The 22,073-nt window shown below is 49.4% G+C and overlaps 1 protein-coding gene across 1 annotated transcript in view; it reads right to left on the bottom strand.

Moving 5' to 3' along the window:
- Adam12 (ADAM metallopeptidase domain 12) overlaps positions 1-22,073 on the bottom strand; it is a 248,540-nt gene that overhangs the window by 88,457 nt on the left and 138,010 nt on the right. Inside the window, exon 4 of the mRNA XM_048336123.1 lies at positions 232-310. Coding sequence (XP_048192080.1) covers positions 232-310 — 79 coding nt within the window. The remainder of the gene's footprint in view (positions 1-231; positions 311-22,073) is intronic.

The raw sequence follows: 22,073 nt of genomic DNA, 5'->3' as shown, positions 1-22,073 counted from the left end.
GCCCAAATGACCACCTCCTAGGCCCGGAGAGGGGGTAGCTTCAAGGTCAGCTCTGCTACCAGCCTCCATGGCTCTCCTGATACACACGGTCAAGGCCAGGTTTTCCCGGGCCACCATGCGATGCCCGGACCGTGGGACTCGCTTAGCACCAGGGGGCTGGGAAGGGCGAGCGCGGGCTCCTGGGCGCGGAGGGAGGAGGTCTGTGGATCCGCGCGGCCACGCAGGACTCACGGTGTAGTTGCGGGCGAGGGAGACGTCGGTGCCATCTTGCAGATAATGCGTTTCGGTGAAGCCGCTCCCAATGAGGCCTCTGTGGAAACAAGTGCAACACGACAGGATGAGCGTGGCCCGGGCTGGCGTGGGGCGTGCGGGGCCTGACGCCCTCCTCGTGGGACAGGACGGGTAGTGCACAGTGGCCCCCGAAGACCCTCCCGGGGGAGAGGATTCAGAGGAGACCCAGCCGCGCAGCAATCACAGGGCGCGAGGGTGGTGCTGTCTGCCCCTTCCCTCATCCCCGTCCTCAGAGTAAGCGCCCTGCACCCTGGATCTGCCGGGACTCACCTTACTCCCACTCCGGCTCCCAAGATGATGGGGGACCCAAGCCCGGCCCACCAGGCGTCTCCCCCTGCCTCCAGCCTGTGGGGGGCTGGGATTCCCCGGAAGGGGCTCTCCCTCCTGATCTCAACACTGTCTTTGAGAGACGCTTTGGGCAGGGGTAGGGCCCGGGGCGGGGTACAGGCAAGCGCCGTGGCCCCAGCACTGTGCACGGGGCGCACGCGAGCCCCCCCCCCCGAATCTGTTTCCTGGGAGGGATGGAGGCTGGAGATGGCCCGGCTGGAGGCCCCTTGGGGCCTGTGGGGTTCGTGGCTGGCAATTCCTAATGCTGGAACTCGGAGGTGACCTTGGAAGGCACTCAGGCTTGGTGGCAGAGCCCTCCTGGGGCTCCGGGATGGCCCTGATGCCCATCCCCCCTCCCCCCCCCCCCCCCGTCAGCTCACGGCCCCTCCCAGTCCTCGGGCTCAGGCTCCCTGTGATTACAGCCCCTCAGTTCCTCCTCAGGGAGCACGGGTTGGAACAGCCCCCACGGTAATCACGTTCCCGCCCTGCCCACTCTCCCGCCGCCACACTTGGGCAAGTTTCCCTCTGGCTTACACTGACCCCAGTGAACACCGGCCTGTGGGTGGTTCTAGAACATTCCAGAGTCCCCCCCCCCCCACTGGATTTGCTAGCCCCGTGCCTGGCTTTCCACGTGGTTGGCTCCTTCCTCCCACTCTTAGTTTAAATGTGGCCCTCCTCCGTTGCGTATCGGAGGTGCTGCCATCAGGCCATTGCCGGCACCGCGTTCCTGTACAGCGCTCCCACGCGAGGTCTGTCTCTGTGCGTCCATCCCTGCTCTCCAGAACGCAAGCCCCGGCCTGGGGGCGGGGTCTTGGTTCACCTGTCTTCCGCCCTGTCCAGCCTCCTCCTTGGTGTCTGGTCAGTGTTTGAGTACTTCCTCTGGGCCAGCTAAGTCTCTCATTCAGTATTTACAGTAGCTCTGCCCGGTAGATGCTGTTTGTAATTCCGGTTCAAAGGTGGCAAAGTCAGGTGACCTGCCTGAGGTCACGTGGCATGTAGCCATGCTTGGCGGTGTTTCCAGACCTTGCATGCGGATTAAGTGATATTGACCAAGTATTTCCTGTAGTGCTGAGCTAAGTACCAAATACATGTGAAAAAGGAATGAACAGACAAATGCAGCTGTGCTGCTGGCCTCCAGGCCACAAAGTCAAGAAGGTGCTTGATCTCAGTGTTCCCGGCTGCGCGTCTGACTCAAACGTGGCCGTAAGTCAAAGCGCTCTGGAGAAGGTGAAGCTGGGCAGAGGGACAATGGCCACGTTGGCAATGTGACAGCACATCTCCTATTGATTCCCCAAAGAGAAAATCCAAGTAAGCAGTCTCTCCTGCGTCAGCACATGGAGACAGAAATGGAGAGCATGATTTCTCGAGAATGTACTTCTTCCAACGTATTAGATTAACTGACCTAACTAGACAAGGTGTGTGTGTGTGTGTGTGTGTGTGGTGTTGAGGCAGGCAGGCTGGGGAGATCCTGAGGGCTGTTCAAAGTCTCTGGGAGACGTCATGCACAGCAATGATCCGAGCAGGCAGGAGCTATGGAGTTAAAGGCCAGTGTGACTGAGATGTGGAAACTGAGGGAAACAGGGGTGGGCGTGAGCATCCTAGGGACCGGGCTAAGGCCTCAGCTCTCGGGATGCCGAGCGCGGGTGCAGCCCGGCACAGCAGCAGGTTCTGGTAAGGGCTGGAGGGTGGGAGGTCGGCTGGGATGGAGGAGAGCCTGAGCTATTCCCAGCTGTGCAGAGAGAGCTGCCCTTGAGTGTCTGGTCCGTGAGGGATGGTGTGAGACTTGGGGGGTGGATTGGAATGAGGGAAAGAGACAGAGACACAGGACAGCCCTTGGCGTCCTGTGGAAGAACAAGAAACAAATGACCTCCACCTTGATTATTAGCTCAATGTTGACGTTACCTTTCCCTGGCTTTACTGTCGTGGCACTCAGTCACATACATTGAAGGCGATGGAGTCCACGGAAACGGCAGGTGTGGTTCTCACAGCACAGAGGATGATCCCCTACGCATTTCTGCCTCTGGGGCCTCTTTCTACCCCCAGCACACAGAGTGAGCCCCTTTCCTCTTCCTCCTACAGGACTCGGTGGCAGGAAACTTTCTGTTCCATGCTCTTTCTCGTGTCCTATCTTCCTCTCACACTGAGTTGAGCGAGGGGGCAGAACCTCCGGCCCAGGGCCAGCACAGGAGCTGCGCACGCAGTGAGGGAGCGCTCACTGGGCAGGCGGCAAACACAGAATCATCATGATAAAGAAACCCAGTGGGTAGACAGGTGGGTCCGGCATAACCAGATCAAGTAACAGAAAGAGGGTTCCAGCTGTTTTCCTCAATCCTAGCAGCGGGTGGGAGATGGGTTATACTCAGGAGCTCACTGTTCCAAACATCCTAGATGCCCTCAGTCACTGCCATCCACTCTGCTCTTGCTGCCAGCTTCAGAGCTGACGGATGAGGGCAGTGAGAATGGAGAGACAGACGCCGGCATCAGACAGCTAGACAATGAAAACTCACTCATGGCACGTAGAGTTTTCCCTATTATTTTCTTGAAGAACACGCCTTTGAGTTGGGGGTTTCATGATTCTGGGCAGTGCATTCCTATGAAAGTGTCACTAGACAGTTATTGTTCAGTGAACACCAGAGTGTACCCTGGATACCTGCTCTTGGCAGTTACGCCTTCTGTATGCGTAGGCTTTGGTGATTTCTTCTCGGTAGCTCGTTTGCTGTTCAGGATATCCACCCCTCGCTATCTGCTGCAGATTTACCTTATCAAAAGCGATTACTCCACAAATTACAAAATCACTCATATGTAAATTTGGGTAATGTTTTTCTTTTATTAGAATGTAGAAACACAGCTCCAAATATCCTCACGCGAGGGACAAACCACCGAGAGATGTAATAAAACACAGCACACAGTAAAAAAAAAATCCTAATTAAAAATCATGATCCATATTTTCCTAGTTACTAAAACGAATATCCTTTATCAGGCAGCATCTGTTCCTGCCTCGGAGCAAAATACATTTAGAGGCAAGATCAGGAGACACCCCAGTGCCCACCATCCGGGTCCCCCATGCCCTGAAGAATGTGTCAGACTGGTTGGAGACACAGACCTCTTCAGCTCTATGTCCTTGGAGCCCTGGGTCATTTTATGTGAGGCAAGCACTCTTGCCACTAGGCCATATTCCCAGCCCTTGGGTCATTTTATGAAATGAGCGGCACCTCGTGAAAGATGCACGTGGAGGCGCGAAACGAGAAGGAGGTGAAAACGCGACAAGCGTCCGAAGATCCGGGACCTCCCCATGTGGGTGTGCTGGAAATTGGCTGCGAACTCCGTCTCGGCAAGTTATTTATGTTTGTTTTCTTTGTGGAGAATGTTGGCATCGCCTGGGAGATGATCCGTGCGCTGACTTCTTTTCGCCTTGACTTTGCGTGTTTACGAGACGGGGGTCTCACTATGCAACCCAGGCTGGCTTTGAACTTGTAATCCTCCTGCCTTAGCTTCCCGAATGTTGGCATCACAGGCAAGTCCCATCGTCCCCAAGAGCACACGCGCCTTCACATCCGTCCCGTCAGGGAGCACAGTGCCTCGCACCCCGTCACCGTCAGGGAGCACACACAGCCAGCTCGGGCTACGCAGCTTGACCTCTGAGGTCTTCCCACTGCCAGGCTTCCCCTCCTCCCGTTTCCTCTTAGTCTGTCGTCTTTTCTGCCCAAGTCCCTTAAATGAAGGAGGACACTTAACCGAGCCTCTCTGGGTTTGAGAGCACTTGTGAGCCCTGTCTAGTTCCGTTGGGTGAGCCTGTTTCATGTTTATCGCCACGGGTCAACGCTGGGAGGTGCAGGGAGGTCTGTCTACGTCAGCTAGAGAAGTAAACTCGTCCAGTGCTGTCCAGTGCAGAGGACACTCCTTCAAGGCGTTTGTTTCGTGTGGATCAGGACGGGGAAAGGTGCCATTAGTACATAACAGAAGAGTGCAAGATAAATTCAGTCAAGCAAGTGAAGAATCGAACTTCACAGGATGCCATTCAGTAGACAGTAGGACACAATCATGTATTTTTCAATATATATGAACTCCTAAGTTTCAGATCACATAAATACTGTGTGAAAATAATCGGTGTAGGCGTGACCCCAGGAAAACAAAGTCAAAATTGAGTTCACTACTTTCTAATTGTCTTGCTCTGGATTCAAGAGGGAATGGTGCATCAAGTGCCAGTGGTACACGCCTATAATCCTAGCTGCTCAGGGGGCTGAGATCTGAGGTCCAGGCCTGAAGCCAGCCTGAAAAGTTTGTGAGACTCTTATCTTCAATTGACCAGCAAAAACAGGTGCCAGAAGTGGAGGCGTGGCTCAGGTGGCACAGGTGCCTTGAGCAAAAAAACCTATGGGGTAAATGATGAAACAGAACACCATGTGGTTACTGAAGTCTTTACACTAACCCAGGGATGTTGGATATGGCAGTTTTACAGAGAGACAGAGGAACTGAATCTCAGCAGCATTAAGAAATTCCCCCAAGATCACTCAGCTCTTTGGCAGTGACAGCGGGCTGCGGATGTTAGATGCGAAGACCTCTTACCCTCAAGCCCTCGAGCGAGTATACATACAAACCATGCCTTCCTCCCCCCGGCCCTGTGCGGGGTCTGGCAGATCACTTTGGAGAATGCATCTACCTAGTTGAATAACTGGATCTAGAGAGAAGAGGGGCGGAACCTCGGATGCATCTCTCGGCCAGGCTAGCGCTGAGCCAGGTGGAATCATTTTCTTCCCCTTCTGGGGCCAGCTTCCGACTCCCACAGGCCTTCAGTCAGTACCCGCAGAATGCTCGGGCAGCTGAAGCCCTAAGTGGTGGCAAGTTGAACAGGAAGGCAAAGCCACCTTTGAGACGCATCGCCGGTGGCAGAACAGCACTGGGGTTGAGCACCTGTCTGCCTGTCACCTTCTTCTGTGACCTTGGGCATAAGATTTGACCTTCATGCTGGAGCTTCCAAGTAGGAATGACGGTACTTCCCTCTCAGGGTTCTTATGAAGGTAATTCCCATTAAATGCGTCTAAGCACTGCACGCTCAATAAATGTAAGCAGTTATTCTCCCCCCTCAGCCTGTCCCTCTAGCTCCGCCGCATTTCTCTGGCCCGGGTGACCTGACCTTCGGTGAGAGTGTAAGCAGACTCTGGGCCCACTCTGCCGCCATGCCAGCCCATTTCCCGTAGGATAGCTGCAGCGAAGCTTTTAAGGAAAATCTGTGATCACATCAGTCCTCCATTTGCACCCTCAGGCTTTCCGAACCCAGGGTCAAGTTCACCCCCAGTGGGGTGGAGTGGCCCTTACCCCCTCCCTCCCAGCCCATCCCTCCAAGGCTGCATGCTTCCCCTTGGTTCTCCACGACCTCTGTCCTTCTTTCCTTGGTCCAGAGCTTTGCCTGGCCAGGACCTAGCAACCGTTGCCCTACAGGGCTCTCTACTAGAGGCCCAACTTAGCCTCCCTCCTAGGATCTTGTCTCTTCTCTGTGTAGGTGTTAGCACTTGTGTTCTTCTCAGTGGTGTCTCTTTGCATCCGCAGCCCTTCTTCTGGGGCCTGGATCGTAGTAGGTGCTCGGTGAATAGTTACAGAATGGGTGTGATAATTATATATATAATGGGGGGCTGGGAAGGTGGCTTAGCGGTAGAGTGCTTGCTTAGCGTGCATGAAGCCCTGGGTTCGATTCCCCAGCACCACATAAATAGAAAACGGCCAGAAGGGGCGCTGTGGCTCAAGTGGCAGAGTGCTAGCATTGAGCAAAAAGAAGCCAGGGACGGTGCTCAGGCCCTGAGTTCAAGCCCCAGGACTGGCCAAAAAGAAATGGGAAGACTTGGAAAAAATTATGCTAAATAAAGTCAGGCCCAGAGAGACAAAAGATGCATGCTTTCCTATATATGTGGAAGCTAGGTTTAGTTTATAAACTTATAAGTAAATACATTAGGTGTGTAGAGCCATCCATCGTGAAGGACCAGAGTGACTCCACATTGTACTAAGACCCCATTCTGTACCTGACTACCTTACTGTAAGCCCTAAAGACCATAAAACGCCCTGGGACAGAGTGTTCTCAGAAAAACCATAAACGCCCATAAGAGTGACCGGCAGAGAAGAAAAACAAGTTTTAGAGTTACCAGAACTCCCCCACCCAGGTGTGGTTTCCAGTATCTAATTAAAACCCTGCAGCTGTGCACGTATCCCTCTTGCTACACCCCTATGGCTTAGCCAATCAATTTTAAATGCGTTGGTCCCTTGATCTGCCCAGTGACCCTTTCCGGATTCCTTCCCGCCACCAAAATGTGCCAAACATGCTTCAGAATTATTTTATAATCTTCCCGCGGTGTGTGTTGATTTGTTGAAAGATGCTATGATGTGTGTTAAGTCCCTGCCTTCCCCAAAGAATGGATAAAACAGCAGGGAGCCCGAGGCTCAGGGCCTCGTGCTGAGTGCGCGGAGGACCGAGCTAGCCCGAAATAAACGCCCTTTTTGCTGCTTGCATTGGTCTTGGTCTCTGGTGGTCTTTCGGGGGTACCCGAACTTGAGCATTTCAGGTGGTTTGCGAGCGTAAACAAATAAGTGGAATTCAGGAGACTCAAGAGAGAGCTCAAATAGCGTAATTCCTTAGAAAGTCAAGGTTCAGTAAAATAAAACACCAAGAAGTGGGTACTCAAAGAGGCGGAGTGGGGTCCAGAGGAAAGGGGGAGAGATGAATGAACAGGAAAAGAGTGGGGGAATCCAAACAAGAATCCAATGTATAGCCTACAAAATTACAAAGAGGGAAGGAGGGAGGGGAGGGATGGGTGGGAAGGCTGAAAGGGGTGACATTGATCAAGATGTATTGTATTCATAAACTTCTTTGTTAAGTGACCAGTGCTTTGTACAATTACTTAAAGATAATAGTGAAAAAGGAATAAGAAAGAAACCCAGAAGGGGCTTGTGGTTGGCTGCTATTTTATCACATGAGAAGAAACTCCTACCTACCTCCAAAATACCCCCTCCCCCCCACACACACCTGACCCCCTGACAGATAAAAGATGCTCCGGTCCTTGAAAGTCCCATCATATCTCATTTATACAGTGGAATAAATGTGTATGACTTAAAAACACATCTTCAAAGGACATTTTCTTTAATTGCAAGCATTAAAAAACATTTAGCCAAATGATTAGAAACCATCAAACCAGAACACCTTCAAATCCTCGGAACACAGTTCCTTGAGCCTTGAAAAGGGAAGAGCTGAGCTCTGATATATATATATATATATATATATATATATATATATATATATATATATATCAGTCACACACACACACACACACACACACACACACACACACACGCACGCCCCGTGCCAGCTGCTATCTGAGGCTGCTCAGGCCGAGGCTGGGAGCCGGGCAGACCTCAGGTCTGAAGACCCGGTAAGCCATTTCCCAGCGAGCTGGCCGCGTTTCAGCCCCACTGAGCGGTGAAGAACTTTTATTAATTGGAGCTCGGAGGCTGAGGGGGAGCTCCTGGTCTCAGCGGAAGCCAGCCAGCCAGCCAGCTCCCAGGCAGACGCGCAGCCTGGCCAGCTGGGCTCTCTTAAATGCTGACCTACATTGAACCACTCACAGAATGTGTGTTAGATCAAATTCGTTCTTTTCTGCTTGCTCAAAGACAGTTCTGCTCTGCAAATTTCCATGCCATGGCTGCCAGAGACAGATACCAGGAGGGTTCTCGTGCAGAGAAAAAGACCCTCACTGCTTGAGGATTTCCAAAGTGGCCTGGAGGAGCTCACGTCTAAGCAGTGGGCCTGGATTTTCAACACTGACATTTCCCTTTCATGGGGGAGCAGTGAAAAGAAGCCCCCAAATACGCAGGGCAATCAACCCGTGAGGCACCCTTTCTGCTCAGATCCTGAGGTTGAGTAAGGAAAGAAAAGCCACAGGAACAATAAAGGAAAAAAGAAAGAGAGACAAATGAAAAAAAAAAGCCACAGGGGTTACCAGCAGGGAAATGGGCATCCCTGCCTAAGGGAGTCATTAAAACACAGAAAGGAAGTGTCTTTGAGACAATGAGTGGTTGTAAAATATAACCTTGTAAACCAAAACTGTGAATCCCATCTGAATGCTAGTTGCTGGATTCTTTATGGGGAAATATTGTTTGCTTTGTTTGAAAGAAACTACAAGAAGTGCTTGTCATCTCTGAGCTGAGTCTATTTCCCAGTAACTACTCTCCAAGTGCTTAGTCGATCTACTCCCCGATCAGCAAGGAGCAGAAGCTTTGCCTTTTTCTTTCTTTCTTTCTTTTTAAGCTGGAAGGCTCTTGTGCTTAAATCTAATGTTGCTGAGAAAGCCATGCGGCAGGAAAGGGCAGGCCAGTGACAAGGGGCCGTTGATGGACGCCCCTCCAGGACAAAGAACTTCCCCAGCAGCTGACCTTTGAACTCCTCCTCCTCCTCCTCCTTCTCTTCCTCCTCCTCCTCCTCCTCCTCCTTCTCCTCCTCCTCCTCTTCCTCCTCCTCCCCTTCCTCCTCCTTCTCTTTCTCTTCCTCCTCTTCTTCTGTCTCCTCCGCTTCCTCCTCCTCCTCTTCCTCCTCCTCCTCGTCCTCTTCCGCCACGCCCTCTCAGGGCACAAGGGCATTTCTCATAGTGACTTAATTTCTTCCTCAATTCCAGCCCCACAGGTTACCAAAGAGTTCAGCTATTTTCTAAGAGCTAATTTCCTAGAAGCACTTAAGTAGTTGAGTCAGAACGGTGGGTGGCAATATTTGATGTGACTTTCATGTATTCTTAGGGCAAGGGCAGCAGGAATTACCTTGTGGATTTTGTTAAGTAATGCAATACATGAGAAAATATTGCCCTGGGTCATGAACACTAGAGATCTTTAATCAGTATCATGGTCCTTAAATTGTAAAATTAGTTAAAAACCACGGCAGGGGTGATTAGTTGGTCCATATTTGATTGAAGCCATAATCTATTACATTTATGAAATCTCCAGAGTCCATTTGCTGTGCGGGCATTGGAATACATGACTTACTTGTGGTGCATTTATAAAAAGCTGCTGGCGCTGGAGGCAGCAACAAATCTTATAGCTCAGGGTCGACAACTCGAGCTATTTTCTTTGAATTGTAGCTTCTCTTCTGCAGTATCCCAAAATGTTCTGGGCACAGAGAAAGAACAGATTCGTGCCCAGAACAAACCTTCACTCCCCTGACTGTATGTGGGCCAGAAAAAAAGGGGCCAGCATGCCTCCCATCCTTTTGGCTTCCCAACCATGGATCTGTTATTCAGATGACCATGTTGGGTTTTCTTCTAAGAAGAAACAAAAGGACAACAGAAGAGTACCGCCTCAGAAGAATCCAGCCAGTAGAAGTCGGATGGGATTTATGGTCTGATTTCCACACAACAGTCTGGCCTGCAAAGTTGGGAACCGAGATTACATCATGCGTGCTACTAAACTCATATTCTAAAAGCACGCTCCAGAAAGAAGTTCCTCATTAAAAAGCTCAAGCCTTTCCACGCGTCTAGAGGGGAAAAAGAAATTGCTAAAGATGTTGACGAGGAGGGAGGCAGAGTGTAATGATTGAAAAATGTAATTTACAATGATCGGCCTCACTAATCCCTGCTAATAGTTCTGTGAAAAAAAAAAAAAGCCCCCATCACCTGCAAGCTTATTGAATTAATCAAGACTTCTTGAGGTCAGAATACAATTATGCATTAGTGCACTTCTGTATTCCACGCTGGGGAATCCGATCGATGGGTAAAATGTCATTAATGTTCTTTATTTTACCTCTAAGAGTGGGTAATTCCAAAATCAAACAATCACATTTCCAGCGCCCCGTAGGTCCGAATGCTGCTTGGCCCAAGACGTCTGAGTCAGGATCGGTTCTTAGGTGATCCTAGGGAGTTATGAATTGTGCTGGGTGTGGCGGGGCAGGGGGGACTGTGGCTAGTAAGAAAGCCTCCATGCTACTCCAGAAAGGCACGGGGGTGTGAGGGAGTACAAGGACACCACGTCCGGTGTCTGTCTGAGGTGACCTCAGGGAGGGTGAAGCAGCAGGAAGCGAATGTGGAACGGCAAGTGTTCCCCGGGTGACGGGTCCATGCATGTGTTTGTTAGTCCTGGCCATGTGTCTTTTGGGGCTGGATAGCTCTTCATCCTCCGAGGGGCTGCCCTGTGTGGCAGAGGCTGTTTAACAGTGCCCACCCAGTCTCTCTACCAACAAGACGCCAGTAACAATCCCTATTTGTGACAACCACAGCTCTCTCCCAGCCTTGTCAACTGTCACCCAGAGGTGACATCTCCCTCAGCTGAGAACCACTAACGTGTGTGAGGGACCGAGACACTGTTTTCTCTTCTCTTGAGTATGTCTAAAAGGCTTCTTCTTTTGACATAATAACCACCAGAAACGTTATTTATTTAAAAAATTCTTATTGTTATTGTATAGTTGCTACACAGAGGGGTTGCAGTGACACGAATCAGGTAAGGAATAGTGAGTACAATTCTTCTTGAAGCATGTCTCCCGTTCCGTCACTCTCTCCAGGATTTCCCTCTCGTCCCCACCCACAAGATGTACAGTTCATTTACCACCAAGGAGGACCACTGTTGTGTATGTTCATCCTTGTTCCACCTTTCTGTGCCCTCCTTTACCGTCCCCAGTACAAAAGAAGAACTAACAAACAAGACAAAGGGAAAAGGAAATCAAACAGCAACGATTGCAACAGAAAAATGTCTCTTGTTTCCTTTTCTTGGAGTGAAAAATGTCTCTTGTTTCCTTTTCTTGGAGTTTATTTCACAGACTATTATTTTACATGATCATATGCACATATCCACTGAGCCTTTGTCAACCATTCCTATACAAGTTCTCCTTTGGCCTTAGTGTGTGAATGTCTAGAGTCCTATATAATTTATGTGTGTGTGTGTGTGTGTGTGTGTGTGTGTGTGTGTGTAAAATTCTGTGTGTTTGCTTGTAGGTTTATAGGCACCTTTTAGCTCTGAAATACACTTAGAGGTCAACAAGTTGAACTCCCAAAAAATAAATCCTCAAAAATCCAACAACCAAATCAATAAATGGGCTAAAGACTTAAAGAGAGACTTAAAGAGAAACTTCTCAGAGGAAGAAATAAGAATGCCCAATAAACACATAAAGAAGTGCTCAGCATCTCTGGCCATGAAATCAAAACAACATTGAGATAACAACTCACTCCAATTAGAATGGCTATTATCAGGAAAACTAACAATAACAAATGCTGGCAGGGATATGGCTAAAAGGGAACTCTATTACACTTTGGTGGGAATGTAAACTTATCCAGCCTCTCCAGAAAGCAGTATGGAGGTTCCTTGAAAGACTAACCATAGAGCTTCCTTATTACCTAGCAATCCCACTCCTGGGCATTTATCCGCACTAAAGCCACCAGCACAACCAGGTTCACTGCAGCATTGTTTACCATAGCCAAGATGTGGAATCAACCAAGATGTCCCCCAGTGGATGAATAGCTCAAGAAAATGTGGTATATATATACACAACAGAATTCTACTCCTCCATCAGCAAGAGTGATATTGTACCATTTGTAAGGAAATGAAAAGACTTGGAAAAAATTATATTAAGTGAAGTAAGCCAGACCCAAAGAAACATAGGCTACATGGTTTCCCTTAATTCAGCTTTGTACTGTTGAAAGATTCCTGAGGGGTGTCACAGAGTGTACCTGGGCCCAGAAACCAGAGGACCCACATGGCTAGGACCCAGGTATCATAACACAGGAGGGCCATGGACCCCTTCAGGCCTAGGGGATTCGCACCACAGGGATTTGGGTCAGGAATGTGGATTTTTTATGAGGAACAGGAACAGTCATGTTTGTTTGAGAATAACGTCAATCACATATGTATCTGTCTGTTGGTCTATTTATCATCTACCTAGCAATCATCTGTCATCCATCCATGTATATATCTATCACCAATTATCTATCTATCTACATTTATTTATCACCCATGTATGCATGTATGTATGCATGCATGCATGATATCTAGCATCTATCACCCATCTATCCTTTATCTAGCTTCATCTACTGTTAAATTTTATTCTGTTTGCTTTACTCCTCTCTTTCTCGGTCTACATACACATTCATGCACACATCCACAATTTCCTAAACTCCTTGAGGGTAAGGGGAAGAAGCCGTCAAGTAGTTTAGGAACCTTTGTTTAGCATGTCCCAGGAACTGTCATCTCCTACCGCTCGCCCCAGCACAGCTATCAAAGGTCAGCAAGCATCAGCCCAGGTCTTGCATTCATTTGTTATATCCTGTTGTGTTTGCTCAATAAAACGTGGAGATACCACCCACCTACCACAGAATTCAGTGCTTTTGATGTATTCACAGACCTGTGTGACCGTAGCTACAACATGATCTTAAGATACTTTCTCCATCTCCCTGTCCTTATTACCCTTTTCTCTTTGAACCTTGATCACTTGCTCTACTTTTGTCTTTCCTGATAGTGCCATTTGTGAGGAAGAGAGTCTCCTCTTGTTTTTAAGCTAAGAATAAATGGACACGTCTGATCTTCCTAGCGACTGGATTGAGGTTATGCCCTAAATATTTCCTGGACGACATAGTTCCTCCTCAGGATTTCCCAGCTGGGGGGACTTGTGTCCTCGTGTCCTTGGCTGGCGTTCCTTGAGCTCTCCCGGGCGAGGTGGGGTGGGGGCTGCCCTCCCTCGGTGACATTTCCTCGGTGGTGCAAGCCTGGGGGATTTCCCAAGGAACCAGTTGTCTGCACACTGGTCAAACATCTCGTCCAGAGCCCTGTCGCTTAGCATGAGAGGGGACAAGTCGTTAGGGTGGCGAGTGAGCGGGTGGGTGGCGGGGCGGCAGGCCTGGGTCAGCTGTCAGAGGAGCACAGGCAGCGGGGAACTGGTCACGGGAAAGAGCAGCACGGCTGGTGCGGCATGGCCATCCGTCCAGGCCCGAGCTGAGCGCAGTCTCTGTGCGTGCTGTCCCCACACTCCGGGAGACTCTGGGAGCAGGAGGAGAGGGGTGACCCCCAGGGGAGAAGTGGGGTGTTGGAGGAGGCGGAGGCCCAGCCAATGGGAGAGCCAGACCGCCTCAGGGCCAGGGGCCTGCATGCAGGAAGGGCCGGAAACCATGGCTGCAGGGAGACTCAGAGCCACGGGGAGCAAGGGCAGGCTCAGGAGTGGGCGTCCACGCGGGGAGGAGCCCGGCCGACCTGGGCCTGGGCCTGCGCTTCCTAACACAGCTCCACGAGAGAGTATCATTATTTAATCGCAACAACAACAAGGGCTTGGGAAATAAAAACCGACACGGGCAAACGATCGGAACACCAGGAAGAGCTTTCTGAAGGCTTTTTTTTATTTCAAACATATGTTCCTAAGACCATTGCTGAAGCCTGCCAGGAAGGCTGCATCCAGTCAGTTTTCCTCTTTCTGCGAATACACTTTGCTTTGGGAAATGCCCTAAAAGTCCACCCCCCCCCCGACCCCCCATCAGAAATAATCAAGGACAGTGCAGGGAGTTCCGGGCCTGTCCCAGGTATCTCACTGGAGCGGAGCGAGGGGATTCCCATCCACGTGGTTTGGGGTGCTGAGTGCGGGTTCATTCATGCCATTGGACGGCACAGGAGAAGACGCGCATTCCGTGGCATTGTAGGAAAGCAGCTCATCGCCAGCTGCCCTGAAAGGGAGAGGCAGGGGCCCCCCAGCCCCATGGAGCCCCCCGGGGCCGTGGATCCATGCCAGGAAGCCCCACCACCACGTCCACCACGGGGTCTTCGCTTCCCTGCCCTTTGCAAGATGGTCCTGTGAAGTCAGTTGACCAAGCCATGAGACAGGCATCAGCTCCGGGACCTGTCTGTGCGCAGCACTGGAAAACGACTGTCCTTCTGCCTTCTCACACCACAGGTGACGGCAGCCGGGGCTCCGAGAACCATGGGCCCCGGCACCAGCGTCAGGGAATTCAGGGGCTAATGACACCGGGGCACTGAGCTCGCTCAGGGAAAGGACAGACAGAGCGCATGAGCCCAGCATGGTCTCAGGAAAGAACCCCGTAGGGACTTTCCCAGGAGAAGCAACAGGAACCAGCGGGCACCCAGCCCTTCTCAAGCCTCTGCCTTCACTCCCAGAGCCTCACAAGTCGAGGGAGATGGGGTAAGCCTTGCTTTCCGTCCAAGGCCGTGAGTCAAAACTTTGGCTCTGTTATTCTTCAGGGTGGGATTAATTATCTCTAGGCCTCTTAGGGGATTCATTTATATGTGATATAAAATAGACTTTATTGTCATTTTAAATAAAGACACTGGATGAAATTTAAGACATATGAAGAGGGGAGAGAATCTAAAACCAGAAATGGCAGGATGCTGTAATTCCAAGGAGAACTCTGAATCATTAACTTGTGTTCAGAAGGAGCAAACAGCGGAATTAAGTATATTCTGTCTTATTTGTGTTTCACAGAGTAATGCCGCTCTTTTGTTTCGATTGGGTAGCAAGCAGTAATGTTACTAAAATATGGTAATCTTCTAGGGGAAAAGTAATGATCTTATAAAAAATTAATGGGGCTAAGAACAAAGGCACTGAGGCAAAGCTCTTACGGTCTCAAAAGCGGAGACTCACAGAGTTAATCTCGAGGTAGTTCTTCCATGAGTTGGCAGTAGACTGGAGACTACTGGCAGAGCCTGGGGGGAAAATCTACATCCTACATTTAAATAAGAGCCATCTCATGTGAAGAGCGTCAGAATGGACCTATCGCTGCATCCTGTTGGTTAGCAGGGCACGCCGAAGCTCAGAGCACGAGGGAGGGGTCCAGTCCTAGCGCAATGGCTATTCATTCATGGCTGGATGTGGCTACAGATGCATTGTGGGAAATATTTATGAGAGCATTTATGAAAGGAGAGGCCAGGCTGTCAGAAAATACCAAGGAAACATAGAATTGCTTCAGCTAGGAGTAGCAGAGAAGGCAGTATTTGATTGTTGGTGCACACACACAAAAGCAGGGGATCAGAAGGTAAGAGAGTGTAAGTTTTGAAGTGTGACTTGGGTGGCAGTGTCCTTTCCTAGCAAGTTCAAGGCTCTGCATTCAAACCCCAGTACTACCTGGGGCAGGGGGGAGGGAAGAAGGAAAGGGGGAGGGAGGAGAAGGAACAGATTTGATACTGATGATATTCAGAAGAGCGATTGATTACTAATACGGAATAATGAAAGCGGTCGCTGTTTACTAAGCTACTACCAGACTTCATGAAGGATGCAGATTTTTTTTTTCTTTTGGTGTCAGTCCTAAGGCTTGAACTCGAGCTGGCACTGTCTGGGAGCTTTTTTGTTCAAGGCTAGTGCTCTACCACTTGAGCCACACGTTCACTTCCAGCTTTTTTTGGTAGTTAATTGGGTCAAGAGTCTCACAGACTTTGCTGTCCGAGCTGGCTTTGAACAGAGATCCTTAGATCTCAGCCTCCAGAGTAGCTAAGATGACAGGCGTGGGCCACTTGTGCCTGACGAAGCATAAAGGTATTTTTGTAAGCACATTCCCACCTGATACTTAAAAAGGCTCCCCAAGGCCCTTGATGCCGACCTTGCTCTGGAGGAAACAGCAGCAAGGACACAAAGATTTTCCAGCTGAAGATCACACAACGAGTAACTGCAAGATGCAAGCTTGGATTGGGTTCTAAATTCATCTCTCTCCAGACCTGCTTTCACATTTCCTACAGAAGATTGGAGATCATGATAGGCATAGGTTTCTGGCTTTGCTTTTTTTTTTTCAATTAGTTATTTAAAAGACAAACAAAAACAACATTTGGTTTAAGAATGTGGGAAGGAAGCCTAGGGGTAGAACACAGATACCAATCTGCAGATACACACAAAAAAATAACTATAATACAGTGAATTTGGGGGGGGGAAACCCTTGGGTAATAAAATCAAGAGATACCTTCTGCTTGATAAAACTGCAGAGAAGAACGGGGATTCAACTGGTCCCACAATGCCCTCCATTTCCAGGCCATGGCCAAGGAGAAAGGAAGGATTTCTACCTGGACACAGGTAACGCTCTTCTTCCTTTGGCATCTTAATTCAGCCTTATTAACTAAGAACTTAGGCGTGCTTTCAGTAAATTAGTTATTCTCACTTGGAGTAACAGCTGAGACTCTAAATCAATTTGAGATTTTTCAAACCTATAACTGGTCAAGGTTTGGTGTTGGATTTTATGGCTGTTATTGACACCTAAGGGGTCATAGGCAGACCCAGCGTCTACAGCAAAGTCAGGCACGGTAGCCACTCAAGCAGACTTCGCTATACAAACAAGATCTGTGTTTTACGTAGAATGTAAATGTGGTCTGAGAGTAATGAAAATATTTCACCCTCGTAGTCATGAAAAACCATAGTGGAGGAGTTTGATTGATGACATAGTTCTGTCTATCAATTCATATTTTTGAGGAATGAAGGGAATTTTACACCTCAAACTCAAAATCAATCAAGCATATTAGAGAAACTGAGACATAATTATATTTATCTTTGGAGGCATTGTTATTGAAATTGTTTATCTGAACATCTCCGAGATAATTCTGTAACCAGCCATCGAACACCTACACGAGTTTCCACAAAAAGCGACGCCTGTCCATGTAGGCTTGTACAAACAATTGTTTATTCCTTGACTTTTCTTTTATGATATTGCAAGTTCTAGAACAAAATAAAAACAGGCTTCAGGCTGGGGGTGGGTGGGTGGGTGGAGGAATCAAAGGAGAAAAAAGAGATTAAAAAACCAACCAACCAACCCAGGAACGTTTCACAGTGAATGCGTTTGTAGATGGGACTTGGTAGAAAATGAAAGCGACGTTTCTGTTGCACAACGCGGAGCTGTCAGCGGCCAGGCCCACGGCCCCGCCAGGGAGTGCGGCCGTGCCCTTGACCCACAGAATGTCGCGAGTCCTAACAGAAATGGCCGGGGCTGGCAGCGCCTCCCGGCGCTCTGCCATCCGCTTCAGAAGAGCCTCAGCAAGGCGTGGCGCCCTCCGCGCGTGCTATTTCCCTCTCCTTTTCCTCCTGGCTTCTTGAGTTTGTAGCTACGTCATCCTGCACAATCTAGTACCCTGATACCCCAGCCTCCGCAGAGTAGACTTAAGACGACTTTGTCCAATTGGTCAGCATACGGTGAATTTCTAATTCTTCCACCAGGCGGGGCAGGACCCACGCCAGGGGAACACAGAGGCCAAGCCCAGAGGGCGAGTGGGAGCCACGTAAAAACGCTTTGACTTCACATGGAGACGCGGGGTCCCTTCTCTGGGGGTGAGAGACGCTGCAGAGTCACTGGTACTCTCTCTGTCTTTTGACCTTAGGTGGGTGACAGGGAGCAATGTGTAAATTAATTCGGTAAACACTGAGTGCCCATGTGTGGCACACAGGGAAATGGATGAATTAAACCATGCTCTGAGGACTTGAGGGCCTTCCAGTCTAGTGGGGTGGCAGGGGTGTAAAGGAGTGTAATTCAAGTGTCCCCCATACAGGGACAGAAAGGCCCACCAGACCTAACCGACAGTGTCAGGTGTAACGGGGGCAGGCAGATAGCATTATAAAAAATAATGCTCCTAGGAGCTCTGTTATACACTCTTGCTTTTTATAACAACTTAAGGCACCACCATGACCCTAGTTTACACAGGGGGACTGATGCTTGGAAAGCTCAAGAACATTCTGTGGTCCATCCCTGTAGCAGATGGCTGAACTAAGTATTGACTCAGAGCTCTGTGACTACAAGGCACCAGGTCTAAGCTACAGCAAGGCTCGTAGGAAGGAAACTCCTTCACAAGGATTCACTGTGTTGCATCCAAGGGCTGAACTCTTCCATTCTGTGGGGCAAACATCAGGAATGATCACGTGATCTTGGATTGGTCTAGTACTTGCAGAAATAGGAGTGTGTGTGTGTGTGTGTGTGTGTGTGTGTGTGTGCGTGATGGAAAGATCATTGCCATACTCTAGGAAAAGCAAACATAAAGCAATGAAGTGTTGAGTAGAAAAAAATGTAGGAAATCGAAATGTACAAGGTAAGCTGGATAATTTCTATTTTTTTCCAGTTTTTTTTTTCCAAAGAAAGATAAGCTCCAGTGCCTATCTAGCATTTCCCCCCAAAGGACTTAAGACCAAATAGCAAAAAATTACCTCATTTTCCTCATCTAAATATTTATGAAGTTTTAATTTGCTTTTGCATTTGGCGCTATTGATCCATTTCCCTAATCTTATCATAGACAAAGAAATTTCTGGGAAAGGAAGCGGAGGGAGAGTGCGTTTGTTATGCCGCTGGTTTCAGATCCTTTGTGGGACGGTACTGCTGGGGACCACCATTACCAGTGTAATCACACTGAATACACGCGTATCACTCAACCATCAGCCAGAGACATTCTGGAAGAGGACGAAGTGTGCAAGCTTCACATCATCACGGTTAAAGTACTTGTAAATACTGAAGCGAATTGTACTACCAAGATTTATTATTATTACCAGATGTATTAACTTAAAATGATTCAGTAGTTATAGTGATATATATTATTTCATAGCAACCATGCCCTACTCAATTCATTGTGATTACTGTTATTTTATCAGTAAGCATAATATTTATGTGTATGTGTATATCTATCCATTTGTACACCCATCCACCTATTCATGTATCTAGACATCCATGCATCCCGTACTGCAACCCACCCACTTGCCTGTCCGTGCATCCATCCATCCATCCATCCATCCATCCATCCATCCATCCATCCCTTTGTTCCATGAAGCCATCCACCCAAGTGCCCCTCATCTACCACTGTCTACCCACCTTCCTACCCCAGCCCCCCAGACATCTAGGCATCCACACATCCATCATTAATTATGCTGTGACAGGCACTAAATTGGGTAGTGAAAGAAAACTGGGCCCACTAAGTAGAGAAGAAGAAGGCAAGGCGAGCTGGGAGAGAGACGTATTATGGGATTTCATCTCCATTTCTTATTTGGTGAAACTTGCAGGCTGAGATTGGCCTTCGCTGCTTCACTTGGCACCGAGCCCGCTTCTCACAGTCAGATCGGGGCCCCCATCGGCAGTCCTTCTGGGCCGGAGAGTGGGAGCAGGGACCTCTCCTGACTTGGAAGCAGCCGGGATCCTCTGGGAGACTTGGCCCCTTTTACTGCCTTTAATTACATGGCCTGCTTGGTAACCATCAGTCTGTTGGCTCTGTAATAGCCTTCCCTCTCAGATGGTGGCAGGGGATGTATAACTCTTCAGGAGTCATTTGGAAGGAACGATAAGGGAAACAAATCAAAGTTGAACAGGTCACCTCCAATAGCATTGGCCATGCAACCCAAGTGGCAACTGGATGGAGAGATGGCATGGCCGGGAAGGCTGGGAAGCGCCCACAGACGTGGCTTCTCTGGAACGTTCCATTTCAACCACAGAAATGTGGAGGGACAGTGTGAGGTGCAATCCGATGTCTGCTGTAAGAGTGGGGTGTGTATGACAGCCTAAAGCACACACCCGCCCGCGACGGCCCGGGCGTGATAGAGGGGAATCAGAAATGTCCACGGGACTAAAACATAGTCATACATTTCAACACGATGGGGTTTCCTCACCGGGGACGGGGGCGGGGGGCTGGATTCGTCCAGCTTACAAAACGTTGGCTCCGAGTGATTCTCCTGCACACATTCACTTCCTTAGTGAATATGAATTAAAGTTTTTGGTCTTTTCAAAGTATTCTTTGCATGGGGTGGAGAGGATATACAAAGAGGTAAGAGTGAAAACGAAACGTCAGACTCTGCCTTTGGGAAGTTTAAAATGTCACTGGAGTTGCAACGCACATGCGAGGTGTTAGTGTGCGTGTGTGTGTGTGTGTGTGTGTGTGTGTGAAAGAGAGAGAGAGAGAGAGAGAGAGAGAGAGAGAGAGAGAGACATGGAGAGCCATAGCTATGCAGTATGCCGAGGTGGGCTCAAGATAGATACCAAGTGTAGTTTGGCAGAACTTAGCGCCTTTGGGGTGAGCAGAGGTGGGTTTAGTGGTGTACACGGGACTTGGCACACCAGGAAGCTAGAACAACATAGGTTGTGAGGGAGGGGTGAGACCGAGGGGAGGGAGCAGACAAATGGGGAGAGAAATGGTGGGCAGAGGCCATCCTGGCATTCGATGCAGACGTGAGCAAGTGAAAGGAGGTGAATCGAGGGGGCGGGTGGGGGCGGGAGCGATGGGGAGAGATCTGTGAAAGGAGTGACACTGAGCAAGACTCAGCGTGGTCACCAACGGATCTGTGCAACGGAAATCCCTCTGTACAGCTACTGAAGAAATGTTTTTTTTTTTTTTTAATGTGTTAAAGGAGACACCAAGAGTGCTTGCTCACGTGGTGTCTCCGGCGTCCGCCTTACTCAGGATGGAGTTTCTCAGGGCAGTGGGAATTTACGTAACCTCAGGGAGGCTCAACCTACCATGAACGACTTGCCCACCCTGAGCACGCGACCATACCATTTGCCCTCCCACCACCGGAGCGCAGTCAGGGCTTTGGACGTTACACCACCTCCGCCTAGGCCCCTGGGGACTCAAGTCCGGGGAGCTTCTGCTCCTGGCTGGCAACGTGACCCCCATCTTGGGGCGCAAGCCCTCCCGTGTGTGTGGCTGGAGGGGGGAGAGTGGAGAGCGAGGCAGGCCGGAGAGCACGGGGTGTCCAAGACACTGACCGCCCCCCCCCCCCCCGGGGCCTTACAATTTCTACTTGAAAAAAACAACCCACTTTTCTTGGATGTCCCCTCGATTCCCACAAGCTCCCCAGGTGCTGAGAGCCTGTCAGAGACACAGAAAGGTGGGGTTCATGTCCCCCCCAGCCCAGCGGCAGGCTTCCCACGGCCTGTTTTCTCCCAGCCGCACAAGAGACGCTGGGCGCAGGCCTCCTGCATGGGCGGACTGCTGGAGAAAGGAATCCACGAGAGGATGTTTTGAAATCCAAACACAGAGATGTTATGGTAATTTCCATGTAACTATAGAAGAGTTCTATGACTAACACTCAAAAACTTGGCCTCCACAGATCTTCCCTAAATCCACACTTAATAAATGATTGTATAACACAATGAGATATTTAATATTCTTTCCTTACTTTATTACTCTCCTTATATTTTGCTTGATTTTCTTCAAACACAGCATGAAATTTCTATGCACATCATAACTCGTGAGCCAAGGAGTCTGGACCTAGTCCTACTCAATATATACCAGAGCCTCGCCCGTGTCCTCGTGAAGGTAGATCTTCAGCCCCCTCCCTCCCCCTCCCCACTCTCTCCAGCCAGGGCCTTCCCAGGTTTAAGCCAGAGCACGTTAGAATTGAACTACCAGACACACATGAAACAGCACAGCTGCCTTTAGTGGCTTTAAGCTTTGCTTTTTTGCTATACCAGTGACTTTTAGATAAGAGGAACACATTAACCTACCACAGGTTTTATTGTTTTTCCTAAGTAACAAAGGGGTTCTCTATAGAAAGCCCTTGAGTG

Source organism: Perognathus longimembris, chromosome 2, assembly GCF_023159225.1.
Source record: "Perognathus longimembris pacificus isolate PPM17 chromosome 2, ASM2315922v1, whole genome shotgun sequence".
NCBI classification, from domain to species: Eukaryota; Metazoa; Chordata; class Mammalia; order Rodentia; family Heteromyidae; genus Perognathus; species Perognathus longimembris.
The sequence above is the reverse complement of the archived record's forward strand: the minus strand, read 5'-3'. Positions and strand labels throughout refer to the sequence as shown.